Below are 13,084 nucleotides of genomic sequence, written 5' to 3'. Positions count from 1 at the left end.
AAGAAGTTATTAGTAGTAACGTGTTAGGAATCATACGTTAAAAGGCAAGACCTTGTTGGTCCTTAGCTCGCACAAGTTTCTACTTCTGAGGGTTGTCGTTCGTAGGGGTGCGACAGCTGGTTAATGGAAAAACATTTTTTTTAATAGTTATTTGTTGACTACAGTCATATGTATCAAATGCTTTACATAAAAAAAAGATAGGAACAGGGGACGATATTTTTCATTTTTATCACAGTTTTGTATATTTATTTTAATTTATTCGGTTATCTTTCACCTTCTGAGGATTTGAAAATGATAAAAAAAGAAACACAATTGATGAGAGAACACTTTACAGATTTTTTATTGGCAAAACTGGAATAGCAACAAAAATCTTAAACAGTCATTCATATACATTACTACAGAAAGTTTTTAATTTTTTCATTCTCCATAATTGGCAGGCTATTCCAAAAATCGTTGTCTCCGATTCGGTCGAATTTATCCATGAAAATATGACCGGGTCCGTTTATCCTGAGAACATTCAATGACTTGCTACTTGGATCCAGTGGTAGCCATTTAAAGTCTCCAAAACTAGGTTCACTAAAAGAGTCGCCAAGTTAGACAGACAACAAGATCTGAGCCTAAGGGATATTATAGAATTGAAGGTAGGCAATTTACAAACTCTATGTTGCATACCATATATTTCAGTGAATTGGAACCATATGCAAAGTCTATATATTGATTTTAGGAAAAAGTTATTTCTCTTGAAAAGGACTAGAACCTTAAGTGCAATTACCGATTATCGTATATGAGGTGTGTCAGGAAATTTTTGTTCAAGATTGAAGTAACTTTATTTTCACAATATCGAAAAATGTTGTTGAGAAAAGTTACCTTGAATTGAAAATCACGTATAATTATGCAATTTCATTGGTTTCAAACATTTTTTTCATTTCTCTAAACTACAATAACGTCGAAAATTTAACTGTTATTATTATACATGTGAAGTAGTTAAAACATGAATAAACGAAATGGTTATGTGTTTGTTGATTCCAGAGATGTTCATAATTGAAATTAGACGAATCGATAATGATTTATGAAGTAAAAATGTTGAAGAAAAAATAAAAAGCCTAATTTTTGATTGTAAATTAATGCTCTTGCATAATTGATCGTGTTTTTTGAATTTGACAATTTTCGATATTGTCAAAAATGAAGGTACTCCAATACAGAGCAAAATTGATATTTGTTGACAAACCTCGTATAAGACTGAAATAATTTGATAACCGATAGTTGCATATGAGGTTTCAGTTCTTTCATGGAGAAAAAAACTTATTACTAAAATTGATGACAAAAAGTTTTTCATATGGTTCCAACTTACTTACTCCAAATCTACTGGAGAGCATAGTATATTTCCAGCTCTTCCTCAAAAAGGACCCCGTTTTCCCTTTTTCTTTATAATGTTAGTTCAGATTTGAATACATGTTACCTATATCCAATTATTAAAAAACAACCGTACACTTATTTCTGTTGGTGATGTACCCAATCAGTTATTATTGTTGCAACTGGGTTGAATGAGAAAGTATATGGTCTTCCTCATACATGAAGAAAAAATTCAGATGTTTATCTATCGCCTCTTCAGTCGTTATCTTTGAAATGGTGAATGAATCAGAACAATGGTTGAAATAACATTGTTCATCTTCTTCAGTGACTTTATGAAAACGGATTCACAATTGTTATATGCCTGATTATTTTAATATAATTTCCAACTGGAGACTAAAACCACCGAGAAACTCACTTCGTCTTCGCATAACTGGTGATGAATTCAGTGAAGAGTTGCATCATTTTCCTGTCTTCAGCTTCAAGTATACATGGAGTTCCAATTATTTTGAAGAGTAATTTACAGTCGTCACAATGGCTTACTCCTATAAACGAAATTTACGATATGTGATGACACTGGCCAATACTTGGTGAAAATACTTAATGTAACACTTCATTGTGAGATTTTCACTCAACAGTTTATAAAACAGCAACACGAGTTTAGCTATACAATAGCTTTCCCAGGCAACTCGTGTTGCGGTTTTGTGAACTGTTGAGAGAAAATCTCACAATAAAGTTTTAAAAATATGGTAGAATTGACCGATACTTATTAATAATTTATTATAACGTAATCAAAAAACACACTTTAATGTGAGATTTCCAGTTGAAAGTTTGCAAAACCACAACACGTGTTTCGCTATACACGTCACAATACTGTTATTAACAGTATTGTGACGCATATTGAAGTGTGTTTTTTGAATAAGTAATGAAGTGTTACTTGAAGAATAAGTCGTAAGTACTGATATATACCTTGACACAAGTGCACGGTATGCGATAGACCCCTGCTGCTGTCCCTTTTGTCTTTTACCGACCTGATGCTTTGTTGTATCTTCCTGGTGGGTTTGAAAACTGTTTCAATGTCGTGTTTCTCCAATATTTTTCCAATTCTGCCTGTGACCCTAGGGATATATGGTAGATACGCGCGTGCAACCATCCGATCCTTCTCCCCGTTTTGAACCGTATGACTCTTCAATTTTATGGCTTCGTTGATCTCGGGTACACTGTATCCATTCGATCTCAAGATCACTCGAAGGTGTCCCAGTTCTTCTTCTAGATGCTTTGGTTCACATATTCTTCGAGACCATTCCGTTAGAATGGAGAGACTACTCTCTTTTGGCTAGAATGGTGGTTCGATAGTGCGTGCAGGTACCTATCCGTGTGCATAGGTTTTCGGTGCACTTTATGGGTTAGTCTAGCACCACATCGTTCGATTAGTACATCTATGAATGCTATCCGCTGATCCTGGTCAGTCTCTATGATGAACTTGATGCTTGGGTGTTGAGCGTTCAAGTGGTCTAGAAAATTGTTCAGAGCGTCTCTTCCATGTTTCCAGATGACGAAGGTGTCATCCACGTAACGTAGCCACAAGGTCGGATTTGATTTAAAGATGTCGATTGCTATCTCTTTAAAACGTTCCACGAAGTAGTTGGCTATCACTGGGCTAAGTGGACTGCCCATCGCCATGCCATCTAGTTACTCATAGAAGTTTCATAGAAGAGCGACGATAGTCCTCTAGAGAGTCTTCCAGTGGAACATTGGTAAACATTGTACGCACTATCGAACCATCCTAGCCAAAAGAGAGGAGTTATCCCCATTCTAACGGAACGGGCTCGAAGAATATGTGAACCAGAGCATTAGAGAAAGAACTGGGACACCTTCGAGTAACCTTGAGATCGAATGAATACAGTGTACCAGAGAACATCGAAGTCATGAAACTGAAGAGTCATACGGTTCAAAACGGGGAGAAGGATCGGATGGTAGCACGCGCGTATCTATCATATATTCCTAGGGTCACAGACAAAATTGGAAAACTATCGGAGAAACACGACATTAAAAGTTTTCAAACCCACCAGGAAGATACAACAAAGCCTCAGGTCGGAAAAAGACAAAAGGGACCCAGGTAGAAAACAGTCAATGAATGTTAACTACGAACCCTTAACCATTTTGTCATATTAGAAAACCTATATTTGTCAATAATCTAATTTTCAGGATATGAATTATATCAGACAAGTCCTTTGCTATATCAGGCTTGTGATATTTGGGTTATCAAAAAACCTGGAAGGCTTTTTTCAGGATCTTTTTCAGAATCTAGCACCCCCAGGACATGCCTAGAAGAACTCCATATACAGTCCGTTTCATTTATCAAGTGGTATAATGTTGCTATATTCTAAACGGTAACAGATATGAAGACGATTAAATGGAAAAAACATAACTATCGTGGGGAACAGTATAATGGCCAGGGAAAAATTCACAGGGAATTTCGCTCTTCTCGAAATATAAGTACAAGGAACACTGAAAATGAAAATTTTATTATATTCGAAATGTACTATAACGATGTAACAATAAGTCTTTCATTTAACATTTCGTGTCAACACGGTCACCGTAAACTTTTTTTCGAATACGTTCCTGTCTATTTCTTTACAAATATTGATAAAGCAATACAATTCGGTTGTATATCACACTTAACATTTTTATAGCATCCTCAGTGATAAAGATATCTTTTGAAAATTGTTTTGATTTCTTCGAAACGTATTCAACTATTGGCATACCTCAGACATGAGATAACCCAATAATTTCGATAACAACATACCCCAAAACAACGAAAATTCGTATTTTTCTTTTTTGACATTTTTGCATTATGTACAGCAATCCTTGTTTCAAGGCTGATTTCTCTCGAATCAATTTTTATACGGAATAATTCTCAATCCTGAAAGTAACTAAAATATAATTTTTTTGTTAAAATACAATTTTTGTGTGATTTGGTACAATTAAATATCTTCTAACTTCATTTACCATTGTGAACTCGTAGGTATTGCTTGGTTTCTGTGCACATATTAAAGACTAGTTGTTGCCCGCGCCTTCGCCCGCGTAGAATTTGGTTGGTCACATCTAATTTCGTGACAGACTATTTTAAACAAATATATTTTTTGATAACCCAAAACTTCAGGTTTACAACTTCAATACGGAAATTCAATACAATCTTGGAACCTTTATTTTCCCCCTTGGGGGGTGGAAATTCCTGATTCTCTTTTTTGATGCTTATTTACGCTATACAAGATTCTCGGTTCGGCTGTACGTTAATATAAGAGCGGGCAACAGCTAGTAATTTATATTTTACTTTGAAAATATAAATATAATAAGTAACTAAAAAATATGCCGACTTCACTAAGTAATGAATAGTTCCAAAAATCAAATCATGTTACTTATAAAGAAATTCGCCAAACTAACACAACCGTCAACGACGTCTGCCCTCACGCGTCTGCCCGCGATCGGGTCGCGTTCTCAGCGATGGCGCTTAGTCCGCCCCTCTACTCCAGCGCATCGTCCTCCGTCGTCTTATAGTAGACGCGACGCGTAACAGACCAGTGTCAAATTAATCTTATCGTATCCAATTTAATTGTATTTTGCTATCGCGGACTTTTATTAAGAAATATTTAAGATAAACAATCTCACGGTACACTATTTTCATGAAACTCCAACGGTATAGGCAGGGCACGCCAAGATAGCTCTCAGGAAGCAAGAATTTTTCCGACTCACTTAATACTTATCGTTATATTATGACCAAAATTACACAAACCCTTTGTAAACTATTCTGATGTATAAGCTGTATTTATGTAGAGTTTCATCTAAATCCGTTCAGTTGTTTAGGCGTGAAAAAGAGCAACAAACATACATACATACATCCTCACAAACTTTCACATTTATATTAGTTTTATATTAGTATGAATAGATGTATTGAAATGACGAAAGGACTGATATGCTGCTTACTTATGCAAAATCAAATAGAAGTCCTTTTTTGGCAAGAAATATGTATGATGAGCAATACTCGAATTGTCGTATTCTCAACAGAATACAGAGAAGACAATTAGAATTAGACAGAACAATTAGACAGAACAGAAGACAATTAGAAAGAAATTTGGGAGACTTTGTTGCATTCAACAGAAATAAAACTAGAAATTTTGTTGTTACTGGAAGTGTGGGGAACCAAACAACTGTTTCGGGTAAGAAAATATTACCTAAGTGAAATAAACTTTTGTTTTCAAATTGAATTAGTCAGTTACAAAAATATTTTTAACCAAGATTGTTCTTTACGAGAAATTGCCCACGAACTAGAGATTTCTATGAAATCTACCAGGAATATTTAAAAAAGAACAAATACAAATGCTACATGAAACACAAAGTTAATCACCTTACTGAAAGAGATAACGGAAAAAGAGTACGATTTGCGAATTGGTTGAGATGAAGAAATAGGGAAGTTGGAAATATTTGATAAACAAATAGACGGAAGAATTGAAATTCACCAGTAATGGTTGGTTTAACAGAAACATCTACTATAGGTGGAATAAAATACATAAACAAATGCATAAAGAAACAAATTTCCAGGAAAGATCCTAGATCCTTTTTTACGATAAGTATTTGAATGTTGATATGTATCTACAATAAATTTAATAGTTACTCAGATGAATCGCCACTGAACATTTCGAACAAAAAAAAAAAGATGCATGTAATAGCATTATATCAATCATGCTAGAAAATTGCCACAGCAATTGTATGGACTGTGAATTCAACAAAGTGGTCGTCAATTCGATCATCTATTATAGTTCGTCATGTAAAATTCATTTTCTGTATTTGTTTTATTTTTTGTCAAAAATTAATCAAGAAATAAATTGTTTTTCTGTTTGTTTGTTGTCACTGATGATGCTACTTATTTTGAATGAAACGCTATAAAAAACGAGTGTGATATGCCACGGAATTGTGATTTTCTCGCTTCAACAAAATTTTCAACAGAAAAGATAGGTTCTTATTTGAAAAAATAACTTGATGGTGTCCGTGTTGACACGAAACGTTCAATCAAAGATTCATTGTTACATCGTTATAGTTAATATCGAATATAATAAAACTTTCCTTATCCATTTTTTGAAATATTCTGAAATAACAATTCTATTCGTGAACAACCAAAAAAACATCATTTTTTGTTTTCCGTGTATAACTCAAGAAGGGTGAAATAATGGTACGACATAATATACATAAGTATATGAACAATACTCCAAACTGATTTGATATTTACGAGTATTAAGCAATAAAAGTTGCTGAGATGTTCAGTTCGAAATAGTGTTTCAGGTTTCTGAGAAGCTGCCTTAAACTATTCCAGTAACATAATTGTACCAACATTATTAAGCTATCTAATTTAACACTCACCAAATTCATCGACGGAGATAACGAAATTATTATAGAAAACTGATGCCTTGTTTTTCGTAGAATTAAAATCGTGTTGGTGTTTGTCGACACAAGACGAAATTTTTTCCAGATTTTTATTGAGATATAAAACCCCTTATTTTTGCCGAAGAGGGGTATTGGCAGCTGCTGTTTTGCATTCAATGGAAGGAAAAGACAAGTGTGGTGTCGCCAAAAACAATAGATAGATTGTTGAGGTATAATATAAAAAGGGTTATAGACAATATGCATCTCTGGAGAACACCAACGTAGATGGTAAGTTATCCGAAAGTGAACAGTCCATAGCTATTTGTAAGGAATGGTATTTGAGACAGCTGGAAAACCACTAACAAAGACAATCATAACATTGAAGGTATTTTCCTCACAGGCCTTGAAATATCGAGCCCGATACTCTATATTTGTAGATTCAATTATTTCAAAAGGGTGTGACATATATGTGAGAAGGTGTGAAGATTCTGCAGAAAACACCTTCCCTACATCATAATAAATAAAAGCAATGTCGCATTTTTCAAGTACGAAGACAAGTATTTCATCATGACCAGAAGCTTTTTGATGTTCAGCAGTTTTAATCGTTTAATAATATGTTGTTACAATATCTCGATTGTACAGTGGTGGAGGACAGTGGGTGGTGGTATTATTCCTGAAACTGTACAAAAAGGACGAAAATGGTCCAACAAATATATTTGTTTTTTTTCAATTCAGAGCTGTAGCTTTGAGAAATTTTGACAAATGGCTTCAGGCACTAATCAGCAAGATCTATCAGAACCGTTGTGACAGGTAAGTAGTTTATTCCTAGACATATGTTACCTAATCTAATTTTCAATATTGATCAATAATTAAGTAAGAAATAAGAAATTCCTACCATTTTGAATCCTGGAACGAAGAATGGTTGTTGCAACGAATACGAGAAAAAATAATAATACACTGGAGATTTGGACACGTTTGTGTGAAGTCTAGCAGCCTTTTCTCCATCAATGTAATAATGTCTGTCGCTGAACATCTAAAAAAATCGATATAATTATTTGCATTTTCTCATCTTGTTCAATCCCCATAGTGTAATTTTGTTTGACATAAGATATTATTGTTGCGCCTCTCTGTTGATGGTCAGATTTTGTCTGCCTTCGTGTCTGCTGTGTGGTCAAAGATCCTAATACATCCAAAAAAGTACACATCTGAGTTACTGTAGAGGTATTCAGCATTTGACTGAGAGCATCATAACTAGGCATTAACTCGTTAATCCATTATTCGTTAATTAACAGAATTAACATTACCACTAACGGATTTACTTTTGAGTCAGCTTCAAAAAATGTGAACAGCGCCTGTGAGTGAGAACACAATACACAGTGACACACTGAGAAACAGTGTACTGTGCAAATTAAAAGCATGTCATGGAATCGGAATCCATTTTTACTACGGCTGAAAATCCGAGGCCACATTTGAGTGATCATGTTAATTTTGTATCCAGATCGAATACTTTTTGCGTGTAAACTATGCTTACCTAAACAAACAAAAATAAATGCTCATACATAGAGCCTCAACAATCCTATTCACTTATCGAGAAACAAATCAAAACACAGCAAGACCTAACATTCAATATAATTCACAATACAATACACATTCCTAGAAACAATGAAACTAGATGTAAACTAGATGTAACCGAAATATACGCAAATTTAAAGAGACATCCGGAAGACAGGAGAGAACAATTACCTGCACTAAGGCGTTCTAACCTCATAAAAAAGCAAACAAGAAAATAAAACGTTCAGTTACAGTAGAGCCATGAAGATAATAGTGCAGCCTGCTATCGAAAGCGCTCGCATATAACAAGTAGAAGTTATTAAATCTTCAATTTTTTTTGTAAACAAATGTTGATATTGAAATATATATATATATATATATATATATATATATATATATATATATATATATATATATACATATATATATATATATATATATATATATATATATATATATATACATATATATAGATTATTATCGAGTGTGTATGATATACATCAAAAGGGGGAAATTCGTGGACAGAACACTCAAGAAATATGGAGGCAAACCGCGGACACGTGTTTCTGGCTATTGGCCTCATCAGGGCGGTGCAGCCAATTGCAAAGATGTACAAGAACTGGTTACCAAAAATGAAAAAACATCACATATGCACGGTGTCACCAACAGGAGCTAACCGCACATTTGTGGTTTCAATTAGAAGACCCAGCATTCCCAGGCATCATCTAACATCACCACGTAGGCAGCTATAGCTATATATATATATATATATATATATATATATATATATATATATATATATATATATATATATAAATAAATAGATAAGTACTCTTTGATCATTCCCATATTGATTTCAATTTAAGAGCCACCGGTATACAGCTGTTTCAGCCTATTGGGCATCGTCAGTACCGGGCAGGCAGTACCTCGATTGAAGACAAAATGAGAAAAAACCAAGAAAGTACTTGATAAAAATAGCTGCGTAAACGCAAGCGAAACATAAGTGGAACCACCTATTGGTGTGACACCCAAGTCAACTTGCCAAGTTTTTATGTCAGTGTTGGTGGTTTGACCAATCAACCGACAACTGCGGTAGCAGAAATTTGGGAAGCTAACCTGAAATGCCATCGGAAAACGAATCCACATGTTTCTAGAAATGATATGAAATCTAGAAAGGTTAATGCAGTCAAGCTGCTGGAAAATAATTCCATGAAAATCAAAAAATAAATAGATAAGTACTCTTTGATCATTCCCATATTGATTTCAATTTAAGAGCCACCGGTATACAGCTGTTTCAGCCTATTGGGCATCGTCAGTACCGGGCAGGCGGTCCTCGATTGAAGACAAAATGAGAAAAAACCAAGAAAGTACTTGATAAAAATAGCTGCGTAAACGCAAGCGAAACATAAGTGGAACCACCTATTGGTGTGACAACTTGGCAAGTTGACTTGGGTGTCACACCAATAGGTGGTTCCACTTATGTTTCGCTTGCGTTTACGCAGCTATTTTTATCAAGTACTTTCTTGGTTTTTTCTCATTTTGTCTTCAATCGAGGACCGCCTGCCCGGTACTGACGATGCCCAAAAGGCTGAAACAGCTGTATACCGGTGGCTCTTAAATTGAAATCAATATGGGAATGATCAAAGAGTACTTATCTATTTATTTTTTGATTTTCATGGAATTATTTTCCAGCAGCTTGACTGCATTAACCTTTCTAGATTTTATATATATATATATATATATATATATATATATATATATATATATATATATATATATATATATATATATATATATATATATATATATATATATATTAGACATAGTCTAAGAGTCTAAGGGCTAGTGAATTGCAGAGCTTCAGTTAATGCCTAATTGAATGGCATAGAAAAAAATTCAGGGCCACTTCTGGACGACAACAGTGCCAACTTGCCGGGGCTTTTCATCCGAAGTTCCGGTTGATATGGCTGGAATCGTATGACAGCAGTTGGGTGGATGCAGTAAAAAAGTGCAAGAAAAAAAGGTAGAAGAGGCGTTTCGAGAAGGAGCTGCCGATAGTTCGAAGGACAGAGATAGCTTATGTTATAATTTCGTTTGAAAAAAATTCGGTACCTTGTTTTACTGTCGTTATTCCTAATCTGTCTGAATAATCTTCAAAAGAAAGAGAATAATGATACTTTCTCAAATAATAACAGAGATGTCCAAATATTTCTTTGAATGAAAAGCTATTTTGAATCGAAATTCAACTGATTATCTGGAACATTCTACTGATAGACTAGTTCACAAGTGCCTTTTAGACCAAATTTTTTTCTCCGGCTCCGAAAAATATGAACAAGGTGTCATTCGATTCGGAAAAGCGTGTAGATGATTTTTGAAAAACAATAAAGTACCTTTCGAAAAAAATTAAAAGTTATACACGATTAGCTGAAGAAAGATTCAAAAAGAGGAGGAAATTTCACAAAAAAGTCTCATCATCCGGAACTGTAGGACCAATATTTATAATTCTCCCAGAGGGTTGAAAAAACGTCCTAAAACGGGCTTGACCAAGACACGCCAACTTTGGACCTTTAATGAAAAAATATTATTTTAAATTGAAAGGGGCATAATTTTTGGAGAGACTAATAATGAAAGTATTTGTTTCGAAAGTATTTTTCTTTCGTGTGATTCAAATGAGCGAATGAATGCCATTACGTACTGTCATCGATGACATGAGTAGATCGAACTCATTCCGTGACATAAAGTCGTAATTTTATGAATGAATTGAATATTTTTTCTAATAATGGTTCCCAGATTTGGTACTGAAGAGCTGATAAAGCAAGTGTGTTACGGCGAAACATCGAACGACAGCGTTCCAAGTAAGTGAAATTTTATTTATTTCATTTATTATATTGTGGAGGAATGTTGTGAATGATATTTGATTCAATTCCATTACGAATATTGGGAATACAAACTGAATAGAGAAAAGTGTTTTTGTATAACTCATTGCTCATATAAAAGTGGTTTTCTGAGAAGTACTTCTTCTTTCGTGTAATTCAATGTTTATATGAAAGTAGCTATTTCGAGAGGGCTTTTCCTTCCAGTTTGTGTCTGAAACTTTCTTCTTTGCATGAATTACCCATCTTTGTATAGAGTAATTTTTTTAAAATTGATTGATTCTTTCTTTTCTTCGGAAGATTTCCACATTTTTTTTGTATCAAGATAGAGAAGTAGAACGCCAAAACCTTTCTTTTCAAAAAACTATTATTTTAACTTATTGAATATCAAAATTATGAATTGTAAAAATTTAGACTTCTACTGGGTAAATGAATGAACAATAATCCGCTTTTTTTATCCTGATTATACAGTTCAATACGCATTAGTAAATTAATAATTTTTTCTAATCAGACAGGAATGTTGCAAGTGCGATAATTGTCAATGAACAATTCTGAGATTTTTTTTTGTAGTTATTTTTTAAAGGTCTCGGAAAAGACTCCCGTTGGAATCCTCAGTTTTTTCATCGTATCTCAATTAGTTCATGAGTTATAATGAGTTTCAACAAACAAAGAAAACTAGTGAGAATGATGTGTGAGAATGATGTGCATAGTAGCTACTGTGCTAGCGAAACACGTTGTGATTATATTTTTTCAAATAAAGTTTGTGGAGATCAAATCCTGAGGTGTAGTTTTGAAATTCATTGCATTGTCAATTTGTATATTGTTGTGTTGAAAGGTGTATTTCATAAATTTATATTTTTTAATATTCAGTGGAAGCTTGTTTAGTATGCACCATTCATGTATCTAATTAATTTCCTTCTGCAGAATAAGATAGTCCTCTGTTGATTCAATAGGTCTGGAAATCTTGAAGTCGTCAGCAAAGAGTAATATGTTACTAGAGATATTTCAAGTAATATCATTCATAACCAAAAAAAGTAGAAGAGGAGCTAGATTAGGTACTTTCTAGAGGAGCACCACTAGCTGGAGTGAATTCGACTGATTTGTGTCCTTTGTATTACACAAACAGCGTACGATTCTGAAGATAAGACTGTAGTAAATTCAACAGTTCACTATCGAATCCAACATAAAAAAGTTTATTTAGTGGAATGTGATGGTTCAATTTATCAAAGGCCTTTGAGAAGTCCGTATAGATTGTATCCACCTGTAGCTGTTTATCTAACACACATGCGATTCATTATTGTTGAACGTTTGTTGAATAGAGAGTTATACTATTTCTCACATTAGGAAAAATGTTATACAGACACATATCAAAGACATTTGCGAAGTTGGACAGAATTGTTATGGATCGATAGTTCAGAATTATTTAGAGCCCCAGATTACAATATTGGGCATATTTTTGATACTTTCCATCTATCGGGAAAACACTCTGTCTTTAAGACCATGTTAAAAATCAATTGAAGCGACTTTGCAAAAATGTATGCACAGTGTTTTACTACAAAGCTCGGAATTTTGAAATCTCCAGCTGTAAATTTTGGTTTCAGTTTTTTTCAGAGTATGCAAAACTTCTTCAGAGAATGCATTCATTGTTATTGTAGAAAAATTCGTTGAGAGGTTGGAATTATTACTATCACAAGGAATATACACACTTTCAAAGAATTCAGCAAATGCCTTTTTTACTATGCATATATGTCCAAAATGAGGAGGAATCAGTTCTAATCGAGTTTTCTGCTTTTTGTTTGTACTCCTTGTAGGCTTGTGATATCTGGATTTTTATTGACATATGTTTCTGAATAGTTTCATTTTAATCTTTCAAATACTTTATCTTCAAG

General features: G+C 33.9%; 1 protein-coding gene across 1 annotated transcript in view; it reads right to left on the bottom strand.

Annotated features, from left to right (window-relative positions):
- Positions 1–312: 312 nt before the first annotated feature.
- Positions 313–13,084, bottom strand: part of LOC111503338 (carboxylic ester hydrolase-like) — a 34,963-nt gene continuing 22,191 nt past the window's right edge. Inside the window, exons 8-11 of the mRNA XM_074186009.1 lie at positions 7,667–7,804; position 5,147; positions 1,769–1,895; positions 313–576 (exon numbers count right to left, since the gene is read on the bottom strand). Coding sequence (XP_074042110.1) covers positions 396–576; positions 1,769–1,895; position 5,147; positions 7,667–7,804 — 447 coding nt within the window. The 3' untranslated portion in view covers positions 313–395. The remainder of the gene's footprint in view (positions 577–1,768; positions 1,896–5,146; positions 5,148–7,666; positions 7,805–13,084) is intronic.

This window comes from Leptinotarsa decemlineata, unplaced genomic scaffold (genome assembly GCF_025532065.1).
Source record: "Leptinotarsa decemlineata unplaced genomic scaffold, Ldec_3_MD MMD2_tig00078422_RagTag_RagTag, whole genome shotgun sequence".
Classification (NCBI taxonomy): Eukaryota; Metazoa; Arthropoda; class Insecta; order Coleoptera; family Chrysomelidae; genus Leptinotarsa; species Leptinotarsa decemlineata.
The sequence above is the reverse complement of the archived record's forward strand: the minus strand, read 5'-3'. Positions and strand labels throughout refer to the sequence as shown.